The sequence below is a fragment of the Salvelinus alpinus genome, chromosome 8 (assembly GCF_045679555.1).
Source record: "Salvelinus alpinus chromosome 8, SLU_Salpinus.1, whole genome shotgun sequence".
Lineage (NCBI taxonomy): Eukaryota > Metazoa > Chordata > Actinopteri > Salmoniformes > Salmonidae > Salvelinus > Salvelinus alpinus.
Window position 1 is genome coordinate 58,447,029 of NC_092093.1, and position 19,578 is coordinate 58,466,606.

General features: G+C 43.2%; 1 protein-coding gene across 1 annotated transcript; it reads right to left on the minus strand.

Moving 5' to 3' along the window:
• Positions 1–515: 515 nt before the first annotated feature.
• On the minus strand, positions 516–15,907 carry LOC139583360 (transmembrane protein 200C-like). The gene is made up of 2 exons (XM_071414344.1): positions 15,146–15,907; positions 516–3,230 (listed from the first exon to the last, which is right to left on the minus strand). Exon 2 carries the CDS (start codon positions 3,186–3,188, stop codon positions 1,560–1,562), a length of 1,629 nt encoding a protein of 542 aa, XP_071270445.1. The 5' UTR covers positions 3,189–3,230; positions 15,146–15,907; the 3' UTR covers positions 516–1,559.
• Positions 15,908–19,578: the final 3,671 nt, after the last annotated feature.

Consider the following 19,578-nt stretch of genomic DNA (forward strand, 5'->3'; position numbering starts at 1 on the left):
ATAATCCGTTTCAGGATGGAATTTATGTTGCTCTAGGATTCCCATGAACTATAGTAAATGAATACATGTTCAAAGAGCACACACACTTCAAAGACCCTGGAAAGACTGCAGTGAAGAAACATTAGGTGTCCTATCCACAGGAAGGTTACATTCAATCCATAATGATCATTCATAAAACTGAGTGGCCACGTTTACATAAGACGCCGACAGCTTGACGATTGGCACTAAAACACAGGGAATTAGTTTGCTTGTAATGGAATACACGTTGCCGTTTTTTGTGTGTGTCTATATTAAGCTCCTTCTCCCCATAAACAGATGGAAACCTTGCTCTCCCGACTCCCAAGAACCAGAATTCTATACCAAATGGGTTTCACTTATACTCCACTCTCTTTCATGCTCCATCTTTCATGTTCTCTCTTTCTCTCTCTCTTCTTTGGAGACTGTCTTCTCACACCTTTGGGTTGATAACTTGATTGACAGAATGTTAGAAGGTCACCAATTACAGATGGCACAGATAATGAGACAGCTTCGTATGTTTATTTGAAGACTGATTGACCCATAGGACGACCATGGGATGTTTGACTTGACCATGGTTACCAGCAACAATTGGAATACAATACATACTGCAGGTTTGTCATTGAACAACAACCAACTACAAAAACAACCCAGCTGCTTTTGCACAGGATAACATTGCTTTGATATTTGTTTTCTACATGGATGGTTACTTGTGGTAAGGTAGTTATGCTACTTGTACCGAGATACACGTATTCTGCTGTGAATTGTGCTAGTCAGTGTGTGGTTTTCAGTTTCCCTCAGGCAATAGCGATGGCAAAGATATAGATTCCTTAACAAGCAAGTCAAAACAGTTCTAAAAAACTAAACAATAACATATGTCTTGTTCAGAGAATTTAAGAGACAGGCAAATATGCCAACACTGTGAATACCCACAAGCAAACAGAGATGGTCAATTATGTATTGCTATTCAAGTTTGAATTCAAACCTTCCTCTGGCAACTGACAAAAACTGTGTAAGGACATTGCAGTATAAAATACATGCTGTTGAGACAGCAACTCTCAATCAATATACTACTACAGTATCAGTAGTGACAGTGGGTGGAACAGCCACAATGATATTTCTACACATTATATAAACTATTACATCAAGTGGATGGTACAGTATCTGTGCAGTCGCCCTTTTTGGTTAATGTTATCTTTTTGCTGTGAAACTCATTCTGTTGGGCGTGATGCTTCCAACCTACACAAACAAACGCTTGACAAAATACTACTCACACACACATAGTCTTCACTTTTCATAGCCCACCAAAGACCATGTTCGGTTTTTTGGTCACATATCGATAATTGCATTTGCAACAAACAGCAAGATACTCTAGATTTCAGATCCTATACAGTTTGTTGTAATAGTCATAATTGCTTGAGCCTGTTGTCAGGTGTCTTTGACCAACATCCTGCCAGTTATCCCGTTTTCATTTTGTTCAAGTAAACTCATTACGCTAATCAGTAATCCGCCAATCAGCAATTATCTAATCAGCAATCGTCCAATCATATGTCTGTGCTCTCCACCTCCTCATCATCCAAAACGGAGTCTGACTGAGAGATCATAAAAAGTTTATCTTTGTTGGAGTATCGCCTTGAGCCCCTGTCCTGTGGTTCCCCGGAACTGATCTCCTGTTCATTGGCTCCTCCTCCTTCCCTCTGACACTTAGCCAGAGCCTCATCTGAGGTCAATTGGCTGAAGGCAGTCATCTCACATGACTCCCTTGACTCAAATGACTCCCCCCCCAGGTTGCCCAGTTTGATGTACCCACCGCCTCCCAATACCTCTAGACGAGGGCAGCTGAGTCGCCGAGAACGTTCCACTTTCCAATCGGTGGGGGTGGATGGAGTGATGCCCAGGTCGATGGACCTGGAGTATTCCGTCAGTGCGCTGAGGGACAGGTGGGAGCCTGTCACTCTGTGTCCGGTGGGGGAAGATGGGAGTAGCTGCACCTGGGAGCCCTGCGGCGCCCCCTGGAGGCTACCACTGCTCTTGTATACTTCTACCGAGTCTTGAGGCAAGAACATGGCCGTCCGCAAAGTCTCTACCTTGGCCTGAGTGGTGGTTTCTGGAATTACGTACCCCACCCGAGCCTCGTCGTCTTCCTCCCCAGAGTCGCACAGCGCAGCTCTGCTCCTCCCCGCCTCTGCTTTGGCCGAGGGCCTGCGCTGGTGCTGGTTGGCCCGGTGGTTGGGTTTGGTCATGGGGAGAGTGAAGGCGTTGACCGAGGAGGCCACTATTGTCTTGGTCTCCCACTGTTTGGGGATGGCAATAGGGCTGCTCTGCTGGCCGGCCCCGCTGTGTCTGGAGATAGTGTAGACTGTGTCGGTGAACGTCTGCCTCTCGAGTGACGAGACCCTTGACCTGGTCAGGGAGTGGCATCTGGAGGGGCCCCGACTGCCCTCATCCGGCGAGCCCCTTGAGGGCCAGGTTCCTTTGGCCAGCAGGGCGGCCGTATACGCAGCACTAGGGTTCCCTTCCACCCCTTTGGACTGCACATAGTTCACAAAGCCATTGAGCGGCGTGTTCTCCTTAGTCCGCAAACTGTGGATGTCGATGACTGTGGAGTAGATGTCCCTCAGGTTGATGACTTTGGTCTTCTTGTCGCGGTTCTCGTGCAGCACCGCGTTGGCGCAGATGAACAGAAAGATGCCAATGCCCATGATGAGGGGCCCGAACACCTTCAGCTTGTCTGAGTACAAGTACTTATCCAAGAACTCGGCCAGGAAGCCCATGGACGGCTGCTCTAAACCTGTGCCGTTGGAACGATTGTTACTGACCAAATCCCCATCCATGTGAAATCCGACCTTGGCGTTGTTCGTCCAGTTGCCTGTCAGCCCTGACTCTTCCTTCTTGTCGTAAATCCTTTGGGTATGGCGCGGCGCAGGGTATAGTGGGCTCTCCCTAGGCCAGTAGCCCAGTATGGCCATGGAAATGCCCACCAGTAGGATCAGAATCCCAATTGCCGCCACCACCCCCGAGATGGAGCAGAGATTCAGCTTGCCCTTGACCACCACCACCTCGTTCTTCTGCTTCTTCTTGGCTTTCCTCTTGCGCTTGTTCTCGGCGCGGCTCTTGGAGCGCAGTGAGTCCTGCCTCCTGTTGATTCGCAGCAGGCCTCCGGTGGCGATCATGGTTGGGACGCAACGGCTGGACGGACAGCTCACTCACTCATCCTGAGGCCAGAGAGAGAGAGGGGGAAAGAGAGGAGGGGGAGAGATAAAGGGGGAGGAAGAGAGTGAGAGATAGGCAGGGAGAGAAAGAGGAAAGGTTTGATAATAGCTCTAGATTAACAATATCGATGATGATACTCAAGCAGTCCATAATAGTTAATGCACTGCTGAATTTGCCAGTCCTATTCAGTTGAATAGAGCTACACCTCTGCTGTGCTCTGACTAATTTAGATCATCCCAGTGAAATATGCTAAGTTCTGCTCTTTCAGGATGAAGGAGGAGGGAAACAATAAGAATCAATGCAAAGTGAAGCCTGTTTTCCAGAGGCACTTGCTCACTGGGTGACAGCTCGAGATGTGTGGGAGTGATGAGATTTCTGCCACAGCACAGGGAGCGGAGTAACAGAAATTCATGTGCACACACAAGTCTGGACACACACACACACGCTCTGGGGTGAATGCACCAAAATGACAAGGCGGCATGGCAGAGCGGGCGAGGTAGACATTCTGTGGCTTCACAATACACTGTTCTAAGATCAACAGGGGATATAAATACACACATCTTACAGACTGCTTACTCCGTCTAAAGCCTAGTGGACTGTGAAGAATGAAAACAACTGGCCATCCAACACTGCCACACCACTCCTCTTTCTATTGTAAGGGGCGAGAGAGCAGAAACGCCAGGTAGCACCGTTACTAAGCTGCATAGAGAACCATGATCACCCTATAGAAAACACTGAATACAGGAAGAAGACTGTCCCTTAAAAGTCTTCACAGTGTGTGTAGTGTACTTGCTGGCTCTTGCTATGCACATCACATCAGGAACGGATTTGAGACTAAACCTTGGGGGACTCCTGGAGTTGAATGATTATTTTTTATAATTTTTTTATTTAACCTTTATTTAACTAGGCAAGTCAGAACAAATTCTTATTTACAATGACGGCCTACCGGGGGAACAGTGGGTTAACTGCCTTGTTCAGGGGCAGAACGACTGATTTTTACCTTGTCAGCTCGGGGATTCAATCCAGCAACCTTTCGGTTACTGGTCCAACACTCTAACCACTAGGCTACCTGCCGCCCCATTGGGCCGGACAAGTTTTAAAACTTTGAACTAGGTACATCGTCACTATCAATAGCGACACCAAAAGCAATGCCAATACCTATACAATGAGAGGAGGAAAATCCCCTTGAGATAAAGGCAGATAAGGAGATAAGTAAAAGCATCCAGTGACAAGCAATGTGCCTGTAAAGGTGGTCTAAACAGTGTGTTGTTGTGTTACAAGATTGAGATTCTTTTGATGTTATTGTGCAACTAGTGATGGTACACATACGGTGAGCTAATGCACCACCTTGAAGCAGCCAAGCAGAGCAGAAATTGAAGCTCTCCATTGAAGAAGGTGACTACAGATCTCCTCGCCTAAACCAGAGAGGAGTGAGAGAGGAGAGGACACTCAGACATGGCTGCTGATGTCTCGGCAGACCTAACCCACCTGTCATGGATGTGAGTCTGATACACTTTGATACAAAGAGCTTTACCATCTGTGGGAGTCGTTAAAAAGATTCTCTCCGCTCTCTGACTACTCTGCTGACTACTCGGAAGAGCCAGTCGAAGCATGATTCTCCATAACACTGGCACATCTACCACCCCAGGAGGGCATATTCAAATACATAATCCAAGACCTAAATCTTGTCCACAAATGTTAATTGAGATGCATGGAGATTGGTGCGCAGTGCAGTTACCAGCTGGAGCGAGTGACTCTCTCATGGCGTGAAACAGCCAGTAGCCTCAAATTTACTCAACATCGACCCCCAGCATTGAGCTGAGTGCAACTGTAGATCCGGACCACGGCACCATTCTAAAGGATGTCACGCTGCTTGCTTAGCGAGTACCGCTTCCTCCTGATTCAGCTCAGGCGAGGCTCAAACCCAGGACCTCTGCCTTGCTAGCACAGGTGACCGCCCTCCTGAAGCATCTTACCAGTCGACGCCATGCGAAAAGCTAGCTATACGCTGGCGCATGTGGGGACACTTCCGGCTGAGGAGTAAGTTCCACACATCCCCAATGTGCTACATACACACCGCTCTGCTCCCAGGTGTTTCGTTAGCTCACAGACACAGGTGATTATTGATGGTTACCAATTATGACATTGGAACAATGGCTTCAGTGTAACTAGTGATCAATAGTCCACGTAAAACAAACCAAGATGTAAGGATTCAATAAATCAATCACAAATAAATAATTCAATTGTGCAATACACCCCCCGCATGTGCAACACAAACGATGTTGATTGCTCATCGTCTATCATAAAATTATTATCTTACAAAAAATAGTGAGAGAAATAAAAACACACCACATCCCTGACATATGGTCATTTGGAAAGTGTACCTTAATAATAAAGACTTAAGAGGAAACAGCTCTTTAGAGTGCTAATAAAAACAAGCTCCTGGGTGAAAAATAAGCCTCTTTTAATACTCCCCTCGCTGGCAAACAGACGGAGCAGAAAGAAGCACCTGGTGTCGGAGATAATTCAAAGAGACAAGCCAAATGGCTGCTGGGCCCACAGGAGCACTTTCAGGGCTGTACCCCTGCACGCGGCATCCACCCAGCTGAGACTTCTACACACAGCTAGCATGGCGACTAGTGGATGGAGGAGAGAAGAAGCTAGCTGCCAGCTAACAATTTCAGGCAGGCACAAGTGTTTGTGTTGGCCTTGTTGCATTAACCCTTGCTCATAGAAGGTCAGTCCAATTAAAAATGGCTAGCTCATTTAGCTTCATATGATCGCTTCAATGTTAGCATTGGGGGGGAAAAACAGCTTTTCTTCTCGCAACTCACTGCCAGCCGTTTGTTGACAGCTCACAAATGATGAGGACAAGGGCCTGTCCAGTGAGTTTGATCAGATTGCCGCTATTACCGGTGAATGGCAGTAATATTTAAATCCATTTTGTTTTATGCGTAGCTTGCCAGTGTAGAGCACACAGGGGGTATGCCATAAAATGTAAATATCCATCAATCCTAAATCAGCAGGGAGAGAGAGAACAGACAGTGCTGACTTTTGGCCGGTGACATTTGGCCAGGAATAGCCTCCTAGTTATATATTGCAGCTATAATTCTTCATTTGTGATGACAAATGTACTGTCCAGTTGCAGGTCTAATTAAACCGTTGTTGCCTGAGCATTTCTCTCACTTAGACTAATGAAAGGACTGCATAAAGGCATAGGCCTACATCTTACAATAGGGAAAATATACAGTAAGGTTGAAGGCATGCTTTGTTAATTGTAGGGGGGTATGTGTGTAAGCCACTATTGCCTGGTGCCTAGGGGTGTAGCTAAAGCAGTGTGATCAAGCTGGGTATTGTGTCAATCCATTAACTAATGTACTGTAACCCTTCACCACATTCACATCACCAGTTCTTTTCTGTTCTTGCTCTTTCACTTCACAATAACCATTCAGTAAATCCTATTTCATACCACAGGATAATTCAGTCTTGACCATAATGTCAAGCGCATTATTGAGGGCGGGTGTGGATTGCAGCCTCTGCAAAATGCCAAGTGGAATCCAAGGCAACCCCAGATGAACGCCCACAGCTAGCTGAAATTGATTTGTCTCGGCCAGAATCATTGGCTATTGATGGATCACCGTGCTATATGAATTATAGTACAGTTTTATTCCTGGCAATATATTTCTTCTCTGGTATCCAACTGAATTGCTGTCTGCTTCAAAGAAAAATGACAAGTATTTCTCCTCTTTTGTTGAAGGATGCTAGATGGTGTAAAGAACATGGGTTCTCTGTCAGGAGGAAGAAGAATGTCCAGTAGAGATTTGCTTTTATACAGGCCACAGTGGACATTTTTAATTATCACTGGCAGCGGCCAATCATTAGAGATAGCATGAAGTAGCAATCAATGATATACTTGTTAACGCAGTTATAGTTGCCAACTTTGAGCTAAATAAAAGCTACAACCAATTTTTCTGGGATTTAATTAAACCTGCATTGTGGAAAGTAACACTGTTTTATTTTACGTTGGAACCCCCTATTTCAAAGAAGACATTACGTGCATGGTGTTTTTCATGGAGTGTGCTTTCTGCAGCAGGGGGTTTGATTGAATTTCAAACTAAAACTGGTGTGACTAAAAATATACATCATGTCAGTTAAATTAACAACCATGCAAGAAAATATCAACACAACCCCTGACTCCTGATTAAATAAATTGTACATTTATCAAAGAAATAATTGGACATGCACTGTGGACAGCAAAATGTATTGAGGAACCGAAGCATAACAGGGTTGTATTGTCAATAAGGCATTTATGGATAGTTTATGGATCGATGAATTAACCTTTGAACTGTAAGCTGACCTGTAACCTCAGTGTCGCGCACGCACACATGCACGCACACATTTTGCACATCTTAATCTTTTCTTTTTATTGGCCAGTCTGAGATATGGCTTTTTTGCAACTCTGCCTAGAAGGCCAGCATCCCGGAGTCACCTCTTCACTGTTGAAGTTGAGACTGGTGTTTTGCGGGTACTATTTAATGAAGCTGCCAGTTGAGGACATGTGAGGCGTCTGTTTCTCAAACTAGACACTCTAATGTACTTGTCCTCTTGCTCAGTTGTGCACCGAGGCCTTCCACTCCTCTTTCTATTCTGGTTAGAGACAGTTTGTGCTATTCTGTGAAGGGAGTAGTACACAGCGTTGTACAAGATCTTCAGTTTCTTGGCAATTTCTCGCATTTGAATAGCCATCTTTTCTCAGAACAAAAATAGACTGACGAGTTTCAGAACAAAGTTTTTTGTTTCTGGCCATTTTGAGCCTGTAATCGAACACCCAAATGCTCAGTGTGCTGTAGAGGCACACTGAGGCAGTAGTAACCATTGGATACATCTCTCCATCATAAACCTTGAATGACTCTATAACAACAGCATCATAACTTGATCTCTCCTCCGTTCTCCCAGGGCTGGTACATAAACAAGGTGAAATAGTACATACACATGATGATCTCAGAAATGGCCACTGAAGTGTTGAAATTAATGATCAGTGCCGGCATGGACTCACTTAGGCTGTGGTAAATTTCAATGACTCAGGGAAAGTTAACAGACTAAAAGTAAAAATGACATTCTGGTGATGTGGCAATAGCAACGAGGTGCAATTGAGTTGCTCCTTTGATTCTGCCGACCTCCTGGGCGGCACTATTCTCTACCTGTCTCTCCAGCACACCTTAGGAGCCTTCATTATTTGTTTTATATATATATATATATATATATATACACTGCTCAAAAAAATAAAGGGAACACTAAAATAACACATCCTAGATCTGAATGAATGAAATATTCTTATTAAATACTTTTTTCTTTACATAGTTGAATGTGCTGACAACAAAATCACACAAAAATGATCAATGGAAATCAAATTCATCAACCCATGGAGGCCTGGATTTGGAGTCACACTCAAAATTAAAGTGGAAAACCACTTTACAGGCTGATCCAACTTTGATGTAATGTCCTTAAAACAAGTCAAAATGAGGCTCAGTAGTGTGTGTGGCCTCCACGTGCCTGTATGACCTCCCTACAACGCCTGGGCATGCTCCTGATGAGGTGGCAAATGGTCTCCTGATGGATCTCCTCCCAGACCTGGACTAAAGCATCCGCCAACTCCTGGACAGTCTGTGGTGCAACGTGGCGTTGGTGGATGGAGCGAGACATGATGTCCCAGATGTGCTCAATTGGATTCAGGTCTGGGGAACGGGCGGGCCAGTCCATAGCATCAATGCCCTCCTCTTGCAGGAACTGCTGACACACTCCAGCCACATGAGTTCTAACATTGTCTTGCATTAGGAGGAACCCAGGGCCAACCGCACCAGCATATGGTCTCACAAGGGGTCTGAGGATCTCATCTCGGTACCTAATGGCAGTCAGGCTACCTCTGGCGAGCACATGGAGGGCTGTGCGGCCCCCAAAGAAATGTCACCCCACACCATGACTGACCCACCGCCAAACCGGTCATGCTGGAGGATGTTGCAGGCAGCAGAACGTTCTCTACGGTGTCTCCAGACTCTGTCACATGTGCTCAGTGTGAACCTGCTTTCATCTGTGAAGAGCACAGGGCGCCAGTGGAGAATTTGCCAATCTTGATGTTCTCTGGCAAATGCCAAACGTCCTGCACGGTGTTGGGCTGTAAGCACAACCCCCACCTGTGGACGTCGGGCCCTCATACCACCCTCATGGAGTCTGTTTCTGACCGTTTGAGCAGACACATGCACATTTGTGGCCTGCTGGAGGTAATTTTACAGGGCTCTGGCAGTGCTCCTCCTGCTCCTCCTTGCACAAAGGCGGAGGTAGCGGTCCTGCTGCTGGGTTGTTGCCCTCCTACGGCCTCCTCCACGTCTCCTGATGTACTGGCCTGTCTCCTGGTAGCGCCTCCATGCTCTGGACACTACGCTGACAGACACAGCAAACCTTCTTGCCACAGCTCGCATTGATGTGCCATCCTGGATGAGCTGCACTACCTGAGCCACTTGTGTGGGTTGTAGACTCCGTCTCATGCTACCACTAGAGTGAAAGCACCACCAGCATTCAAAAGTGACCAAAACATCAGCCAGGAAGCACAGGAACTGAGAAGTGGTCTGTGGTCACCACCTGCAGAACCACTCCTTTATTGGGGGTGTCTTGCTAATTGCCTATAATTTCCACCTGTTGTCTATTCCATTTGCACAACAGCATGTGAAATGTATTGTCAATCAGTGTTGCTTCCTAAGTGGACAGTTTGATTTCACAGAAGTGGGATTGACTTGGAGTTACATTGTGTTGTTTAAGTGTTCCCTTTATTTTTTTGAGCAGTGTATATATATATATATATACTACCGTTCAAAAGTTTGGGGTCACTTAGAAATGTCCTTGTTTTCCATGAAATTAGTTGCAAAATTAATAGGAAATATAGTCAAGACGTTGACAAGGTTATAAATAATGATTTTTTCATTTAAATAACAATTGTATCCTTCAAACTTTGCTTTCGTCAAAGAATCCTCCATTTGCAGCAATTACAGCCTTCAGACCTTTGGCATTCTAGTTGTCAATTTGTTGAGGTAATCTGAAGAGATTTCACCCCATGCTTCCTGAAGCACCTCCCACATGTTGGACTGGCTTGATGGGCACTTCTTACGTTTCATACGGTCAAGCTGCTTCCACAACAGCTCAATAGGGTTAAGATCCGGTGACTGTGCTGGCCACTCCATTATAGACAGGAATACCAGCTGACTGCTTCTTCCCTAAATAGTTATTGCATAGTTTGGAGCTTTGCTTTGGGTCATTATCCTGTTGTAGGAGGAAACTGGCTCCATTTAAGCACCGTCCAAGAGGTATGGCATGGTGCTGCAAAAAGGAGTGATAGTCTTCCTTCTTCAAGATCCCTTTTACCCTGTACAAATCTATCATTTTACCACCACCAAAGCACCCCCAGACCATCACATTGCCTCCACCATGCTTGACAGATGGTGTCAAGCACTCCTCCAGCATCTTTTCATTTTTTCTGCATTTCACGAATGTTCTTCTTTGTGTTCCGAACACCTCAAACTTAGATTTGTCTGTCCATAACACTTTTTTCCAATCTTCCTCTGTCCAGTGTCTGTGTTATTTTGCACATCTTAATCTTTTCTTTTTATTAGCCCTTCTGAGATATGGCTTTTTCTTTGCAACTCTGCCTAGAAGGCCAGCATCCCGGAGTCACCTCTTCACTGTTGAAGTTGAGACTGGTGTTTTGCGGGTACTATTTAATGAAGCTGCCAGTTGAGGACATGTGAGGCGTCTGTTTCTCAAACTAGACACTCTAATGTACTTGTCCTCTTGCTCAGTTGTGCACCGAGGCCTCCCACTCCTCTTTCTATTCTGGTTAGAGACAGTTTGCGCTATTCTGTGAAGGGAGTAGTACACAGCGTGTACAAGATCTTCAGTTTCTTGGCATTTCTCGCATTGGAATAGCCATCATTTCTCAGAACAAAAATACACTGACGAGTTTCAGAACAAAGTTCTTTGTTTCTGGCCATTTCGAGCCTGTAATCGAACACCCAAATGCTGATGCTCCAGATACTCAACTAGTCTAAAGAAGGACAGTTTTATTGCTTCTTTAATCAGAACAATAGTTTTCAGCTGTGCTAACATAATTGCAAAAGGGTTTTCTAATGATCAATTATCCTTTTAAAATTATAAACTTGGATTAGCTAACACAACGTGCCATTGGAACACAGGAGTGATAGTTGCTGATAATGGGCCTCTGTACGCCTATGTAGATTTTCCATTAACAAAATTGCCATTTCCAGCTACAATAGTCATTTACAACATTAACAATGTCTACACGGTATTTCTGATCAATTTGATGTTATTTTAATGGACTTTTGAACAGTAGTGTGTATATACAGTACGTACAGTTTATTTAAGGTCTGCTATTTATACCCACCTCTAAACTCCTCTTCATAGACAGACATAACCACCTCTAAACTCCTCTTCACAGATAGACATAACCACCTCTAAACTCCTCTTCACAGATAGACATAACCACCTCTAAACTCCTCTTCACAGATAGACATAACTACCTCTAAACTCCTCTTCATAGACAGACATAACCACCTCTAAACTCCTCTTCATAGACAGACATAACCACCTCTAAACTCCTCTTCACAGACAGACATAACCACCTCTAAACTCCTCTTCACAGATAGACATAACCACCTCTAAACTCCTCTTCACAGATAGACATAACCACCTCTAAACTCCTCTTCACAGATAGACATAACTACCTCTAAACTCCTCTTCATAGACAGACATAACCACCTCTAAACTCCTCTTCACAGACAGACATAACCACCTCTAAACTCCTCTTCACAGATAGACATAACCACCTCTAAACTCCTCTTCACAGATAGACATAACCACCTCTAAACTCCTCTTCACAGATAGACATAACTACCTCTAAACTCCTCTTCATAGACAGACATAACCACCTCTAAACTCCTCTTCATAGACAGACATAACCACCTCTAAACTCCTCTTCACAGATAGACATAACCACCTCTAAACTCCTCTTCACAGACAGACATAACCACCTCTAAACTCCTCTTCACAGATAGACATAACCACCAACACACCTCTTATCCTCCATCTCTTCATAAATAGCAACATACCTCGACAGCCCTCAGCTTTTCTACTGCAGTATATTGGTCTTTCTACCATGTCTCATCAATGGAGTTGGATACGGTAAATGTATCACTATGGTCTCATCCCCCTCTGACAAACACAGAGATGACTGTACTGTGCCCTCAAACTAATTCTCATCCCCCTCTGACAAACACAGAGACGACTGTACTGTGCCCTCAAACTAATTATCATCCCTCTCTGACAAACACAGAGACTACTGTACTGTGCCCTCAAACTAATTCTCATCCCCCTCTGACAAACAGAGAGATGACTGTACTGTGCCCTTAAACTAATTCTCATCCCCCTCTGACAAACACAGAGATGACTGTACTGTGCCCTCAAACTAATTCTGATCCCCCTCTGATAAACACAGAGACGGCTGTACTGTGCCCTTAAACTAATTCTATGAACATCCTTCCCCATTTGGTGCGGTGCGTCAAGGTCACTATAGGTCCACAGCTCTGTCCATCCTCATAGTGGTGAAGTATCAAGCTCTATCAGACTAGAAACCTCTCAACACTCCACATTTCGGTTACTGGACTCTGCTTGTCTGTTGGTGGTTCAAATCCCGGGTCTCCTGTGTGCCAGAAAAGCACATTAGCCAGCTAATGTCTGACCCAGAACAACTCTTCAGGTCTAAGGAAAACTAAAGTCACCAAACCACTTCTGTTACAGGAGCATGCTGAAACATGCCCTGGGGTTCAACAGGAGTCATTGTGATGGGGAGGTGAAGTGTCACAACCTGTGTTGGAGAATAGGAAGAAACCTGTTTCTCAGAATTCTTTATCTGTGTATGTGCTTTCTGTTTATCTGAGGGATGTTCAACATGCGTTTACTTATGTTCCCTAAGGCAATGACCAAACACAATTGCCTATCTTATCAGAATTCCATTTACCATACAATTAGGAGAACATTTGATAACCATGCATTGACATTGCACCAATTTATAATTCTTTAGCAGATTATAGAATCATAAGATTTCAATGTCAGCTGTTTTCCAAACACAATCCTAATATTCTTGTTAATGTTCAAAAGACAATTTCAACAGACCACTGAAGCACATTTTAATAATTGATTACATAATCAGCATTATAATGAGTTTAGTGCAGGGGAAGTACTGCAGGGGCTCCATGACCAGATAAAAAATTATAAATACATGAATATTACTAACAGATGAAACAACTATTGACAAAAGGATTGTTTAATAAGTTTAAAGTGTGGAATACAATGTACTATTATGTTGTTAACCCTAGGCAACATGGGTCTGGGAGGTTCACAGGGATATTGGTAGGCTATCTACTGTAATCCAGCAAATATACATTTTTGTAGTTCAAAGCTATCCCCAAAAATGTTTTTAAAAATGCACTGTAATTTAAGCTTAAAAACTGCAAAGTTTTCTCTCTGCCTCATCGCAAAATGTGTAGAATTGAAGGATATTAGCTTTAAAGCTGCAACAAGAACAATCTCTGCCCCATGACAAAATGTGTAGAATTGCAGGAAATTAGCTTGAAAACTGCTAAATGTTCTCTCCAATGCCAGAGGTGAACTTTTAAATATTCTTTCCCCGGGTCTGAGACTTGGTTCGTCCAGCCACTGCAGACATCATAGTAAAACTATATATTTTTTATTGCACTCGAGTTGTGTTGTAATTATGAGGGGTCCTTTCTGAATTTGCTATCGAAGGGGTCCCAGAACAATTTTGGGGGGAAAACCCCTGGTTTAGTGCACTCAGTTGGTAACTGATCTCCAAATTGCTGTTAACAAAAGTGGGGTTTCTGATTATGTGAATGCCCCCTCTTACCTTTCAACTGCCTTCAGTCACAATGTATAGTGAACCATTGAACCATGCTAAACCTTCACACCCCCCCCCCCCTCACACGCACACACACACACAGAGAGACACAGAGGCAGGCACACACACACACACACACACACACACACACACACACACACACACACACACACACACACACACACACACACACACACACACACACACACACAGATGATGATAATAACAGTTTGAGTTAAGAGGAACACTCGGGTGCCCATGGCGAGGCATATCTATGACCATGCCACAGAAACACACTGATGAGAAATGCACCTATTGTACCATTAAACAATGTTCACTTGATGCTGAATAGGAATTTAAATGTAAACTAAACACAGAACAGACATGTGTCTACTGTAGTAGATCTAAGATAAAAACTATTCAGTAGCCTACATAAAAAACGACGAGGACAGTTATTTCGGCTCGTCGATTTCTGAGTAGGCTATGCAATAATAACAGATGCGCAATGGCCACTGTTTTTACTGTCTCCACATCTGAACGCATGACGTGTGTCAATTATTCATTCATCCAGTCCTTGGACAGGCAACTGAGTATTCATAAGTGCAGTTGATTAATGTTTAGTAGGCTATTCAAGGATATGATAACATTACAGGGTATTGATAGACATGTATGAATTGTCAGATATTGATATGGTGCATTAGGTCCAATACATAGATAAAACATAAACAGATTGAATGTCTTCAATTGAAAAAACAGCTCCCCCGCCCACCACAGAACAGGAGCAATGAAATAATGTTCAATATATGCGGTCGTGACAGGAGCCATCTACAGTATAACGCATAAACAAGCACAGTGAAAATGCATGAAATTCAGATGAGCCGCTTATTCTAGCACTAGTTCTTCAATATCATATCAAAACACCTATAACGAAAAGCTTACCATAGAAGACAGGCAAAAACAACCACATCTTAAAAACACTAAAATAAAGTTTCGATTCCTGGGCGCGGATATCTCATGTCGTAAAAGGAAACTCTGTTAATTCCATGTAATTCCATTTTGGCAAAGGTTTAGCGGTCTTCTTCAGCAAGGACAACCAGTCACAGTCACTAGGCGCTGTAGTTTTCATCGAGGCTCAAGGTTTTCCAAGTCAACCTGCATCTGGGAGAAAAGCGTATCCCTTTTATTCGGCGTACTCGCGCTCCTCTCCAGGGAGTGTCTTTTCAGCGAGCAGCGCGCCGAATTTCTAACGGAGAGTTTTGAGCTTGCAAGGCAGTGGGTGATATTGCTGATGTTTCTCTGATTCTTGGGTGTTGTTGCTATGCTACCACCACAGCAGTCATCGACTGAAATTTCTGCAGGATTTTAATAATTGCGTTCTGAACTATCCTCTCGTTAACATAAAGTCCCCATCCATGGTTGGATGTGCAGGTGCGCTGAAAGCGAAGACCAGCCGTGCTGTGCTGCGGTCAGAGCGCGTATGGTGAGACCTTTCCAACGTTTTCGGCTAGAAGTAGGACCAGTGGACTATTGTTAGTGACGCCAACTAAGATGCGCAAAGCACCTGGCGCACTTAGAAACATAATCTATCCAGAGCCTTCTATATCTGCCGCATCACCTATGCTTCCAAAATTCCTGCAAATAAACACCTGTAAATTGCGCACGTTATTTTTGCCAGATACACAACGGTAATTATTTTCTGCCATTGAATCTGATCCCACTGGTCACACACTGGTTCAATCAATGAAATGACGTTGAACCAACGTGGAATAGACGTTGAATTGACGTCTGTGCCCAGTGGGGTAGGTCTAACTGTCTATCAAAATGTTAAATGAAAAATGATGTTTATATGGGAAGAATGGCTAGGCTAGTGGCTTACCAATAACCGAGAAATGTGCATTGCACATACAGTATAGTATCTCTTCTCATTCCCAAACATATTCTGGGGATGATGAGTACACGTTTTTATTCAGCACAATCTCACACTCAATTCGTGCAAATATATACAAAAAGTATTTCAGCAGATTTCATTCGTCTTTGTGTATATTTTCTCTGCAGGTGGAGAAAGTATCTTACTGAATGAACAATAGCACCCGAGGTGTTAGGCTATGTATCAGTAATGAGTATTTCCCAGCACCATGCTTTGCCTACCTACAACACGCACAATGATTATTTAGTAGCATATATCTTAAAGAAATGCATCCGTCAAATGCATATGATATATATATATATACAGTGGGGCAAAAAAGTATTTAGTCAGCCACCAATTGTGCAAGTTCTCCCACTTAAAAAGATGAGAGAGGCCTGTAATTTTCATCATAGGTACACTTCAACTATGACAGACAAAATGAGAAAAAATATTCCAGAAAATCACATTGTAGGATTTTTAATGAATTTATTTGAAAATTATGGTGGAAAATAAGTATTTGCAAGATTTCTGGCTCTCACAACCCTGTAACTTCTTCTTTAAGAGGCTCCTCTGTCCTCCACTCGTTACCTGTATTAATGGCAGTGACGCCAACTAGATCGAGGGAGATTATCAGTGGTCTTGTATGTCTTACATTTCCTAATAATTGCTCCCACAGTTGATTTCTTCAAACCAAGCTGCTTACCTATTGCAGATTCAGTCTTCCCAGCCTGGTGCAGGTCTACAAAAAAAGCAGACATGAAATATCCCTTTAGCATGGTGAAGTTATTCATTACACACAAACTTGTGGCAAAGCAATTCACTTTTTGTCCTGAATACAAAGTGTTATGTTTGGGGCAAATCCAATACAACACATTACTGAGTACCACTCTCCATATTTTCAAGCATAGTGATGGCTGCATCATGTTATGGTTATGCTTGTAATCATTAAGGACTGGGGAGTTTTTCAGGATAAAAAAAGAGTGGAGCTAAGCACAGGCAAAATCCTAGAGGAAAACCTGGTTCAGTCTGCTTTCCACCAGACACTGCGAGATGAATTCACCTTTCAGCAGGACAATAACCTAAAACACAAGGCCAAATCTACACTGAAGTTGCTTATCAAGAAGACATTAAATGTTGGCCAAGTTACAGTTTTAATTTAAATCTACTTGAAAGACCTGAAAAGACCTGAAAATTGTTGTTTAGCAATGGTTAAACACCAGTTTGACAGAGCTTGAAGAATTTTGAAAAGAATAATGGGCAAATGATGCACAATCCAAATGTGGAAAGCTCTTAGAGACTTACCTAGAAAGACTTACAGCTGTAATCGCTGCCAAAGGTGCTTCTACAAAGTATTGACTCAGGGGTGTGAATAGTTATGTAAATTAGATATTTCTGTATTTCATTTTCAATAATTTAGCAAAAATGTCAAAACACCTGTTTTCACTTTGTCATTATGGTGTTTTGTTTTAATAAAAAAATTAAAAATCACCTTTATTTAACCCGGTAGGCCAGTTGAGAACAAGTTCTCATTTACAACTGCGAACTGGCCAAGATAAAGCAAAGCAGTGCGACAAAAACAACAACACAGAGTTACACATGGGATAAACAAATGTACAGTCGATAACACAATAGAAAAATCTGTATGCAGTGTGTGCAAATGAAGTAAGGAGGTAAGGCAATAAATAGGCCATAGTAGCAAAGTAATTACAATTTAGCAATTAACACTGGAGTGATAGATGTGCAGATGAGGATGTGCAAGTAGAAATACTGGTGAGCAAAAGAGCAGAAAAACAAAAACAAATATGGGGATGAGGTAGGTAGTTGGTTGGATGGGCTATTTACAGATGGGTTGTGTACAGCTGTAGCGATTGGTAAGCTGCTCTGACAGCTGGTGCTTAAAGTTAGTGAGGGAGATGTAAGTCTCTAACATCAGTGAATTTTGCAATTCGTTCCAGTCATTGGCAGCAGAGCACGTGTAGGAAAGGCGGCCAAAGGAGGTGTTGGCTTTGAGGATGACCAGTGAAATATACCTGCTGGAGCGCGTGCTACGGGTGGGTGTTGCTATGGTGACCAGTGAGCTGAGATAAGGTGGGGCTTTACCTAGCAAAGACTTATAGATGACCTGGAGCCAGTGGGTTTGGCGATGAATATGTAGAATAAGAATAAGAATAAGTCAAGGAGTAACAATAATTCCTGAAGGCACTGTAGCTAACAACAATGACAAGAAGCTGCCTTGTGGGGAATCGTATGTGGCTCGTTTCAGCTCAGTATATCTTGTTATTGATACCATGTCTTGTTTTGAGGTGTTTTGACTGATGTCATGTCTATGCTAATATGGCTAAAATTCGCTAGCTAGCTGACCAACAACTGTAACGATATATTTTAGACACAACAAGTGCTCATTGTGCAAATGTATTTATGTTTTGAATAAACATTGAGACTAAATATAGTTTAGATGTTGTCAACAGTCTAAGCCAACCCTGTCTGTTTTGCCCCATAGTTAAGCACGTGTAGGTTTTAGTTGCTCGACAACTATTGGTATTGCTGTATATAGCCATTGGAATCCATTGGTGTTCTGCAGCCCTGGTCCAAGCCACAGAGTATAGAGGCTTTTGATCCAGCCCAGTACTGACCCAATTAATCAGCTAAACATGTGATCGCTAATTAGTTGAATCATTCATTAGTTTGTTAATGTTGAGGACCCAGTTGTTCTCCAAGGACCATTATATAAAAAGCGCTCCATCAGAGCAACGTATAGGCAACATATCTATGTCAATTGCAATGAGTGCAGCTAACTTCAAAGCAATTGATCAGGTAACATCCATAACAGTGTATGGTCAAATGGGGCAGCTGATATCTACTATACATAGATGCTTGACTATTGGAGATGCATTACAATATCCATAGTTAATACCCATCCCGGATCCGGGATCATTCTCATCAGAAACGCTGACTAGCATAGCATAGCGCCACAGGGTTAAGACCTAATTGGGTAGGATGGAAATGGGTCTCCCATATCGACATCATATTAACACATTTGAAGTGGGGTCTCTCAATAAATGAACTATAGATAAAACAATCAAAATTGATACTTGTAGCCTATACTACTATACTTAACATTTCATCCACTGTGTGATAAAACATACAGCTCCTACAGCGAAATCCTTTTAAGTTCAACTCCGCACAGCAGCAAGCCAGCAAATTTCCCAGATGAGCTTGGATTCAAAGATAAAGCAGCTTGCTGCTAACAAGGTCCATGTTGTTGAACCAGCCACTAGTACTGAGAAAGCCCCATGTGTGCCTGGAAAGATCTTTAATAAGGGGGAAACCTCCTCTGTCTTTGATGTGAGCAGCTTCTGCTGCAGCTTATACAGTGAGTGTACAAAACATTATGAACACCTGCTCTTCCCATGACAAACTGACCAGGTGAATCCAGGTGAAAACTATGATCCCTTATTGATGTCAC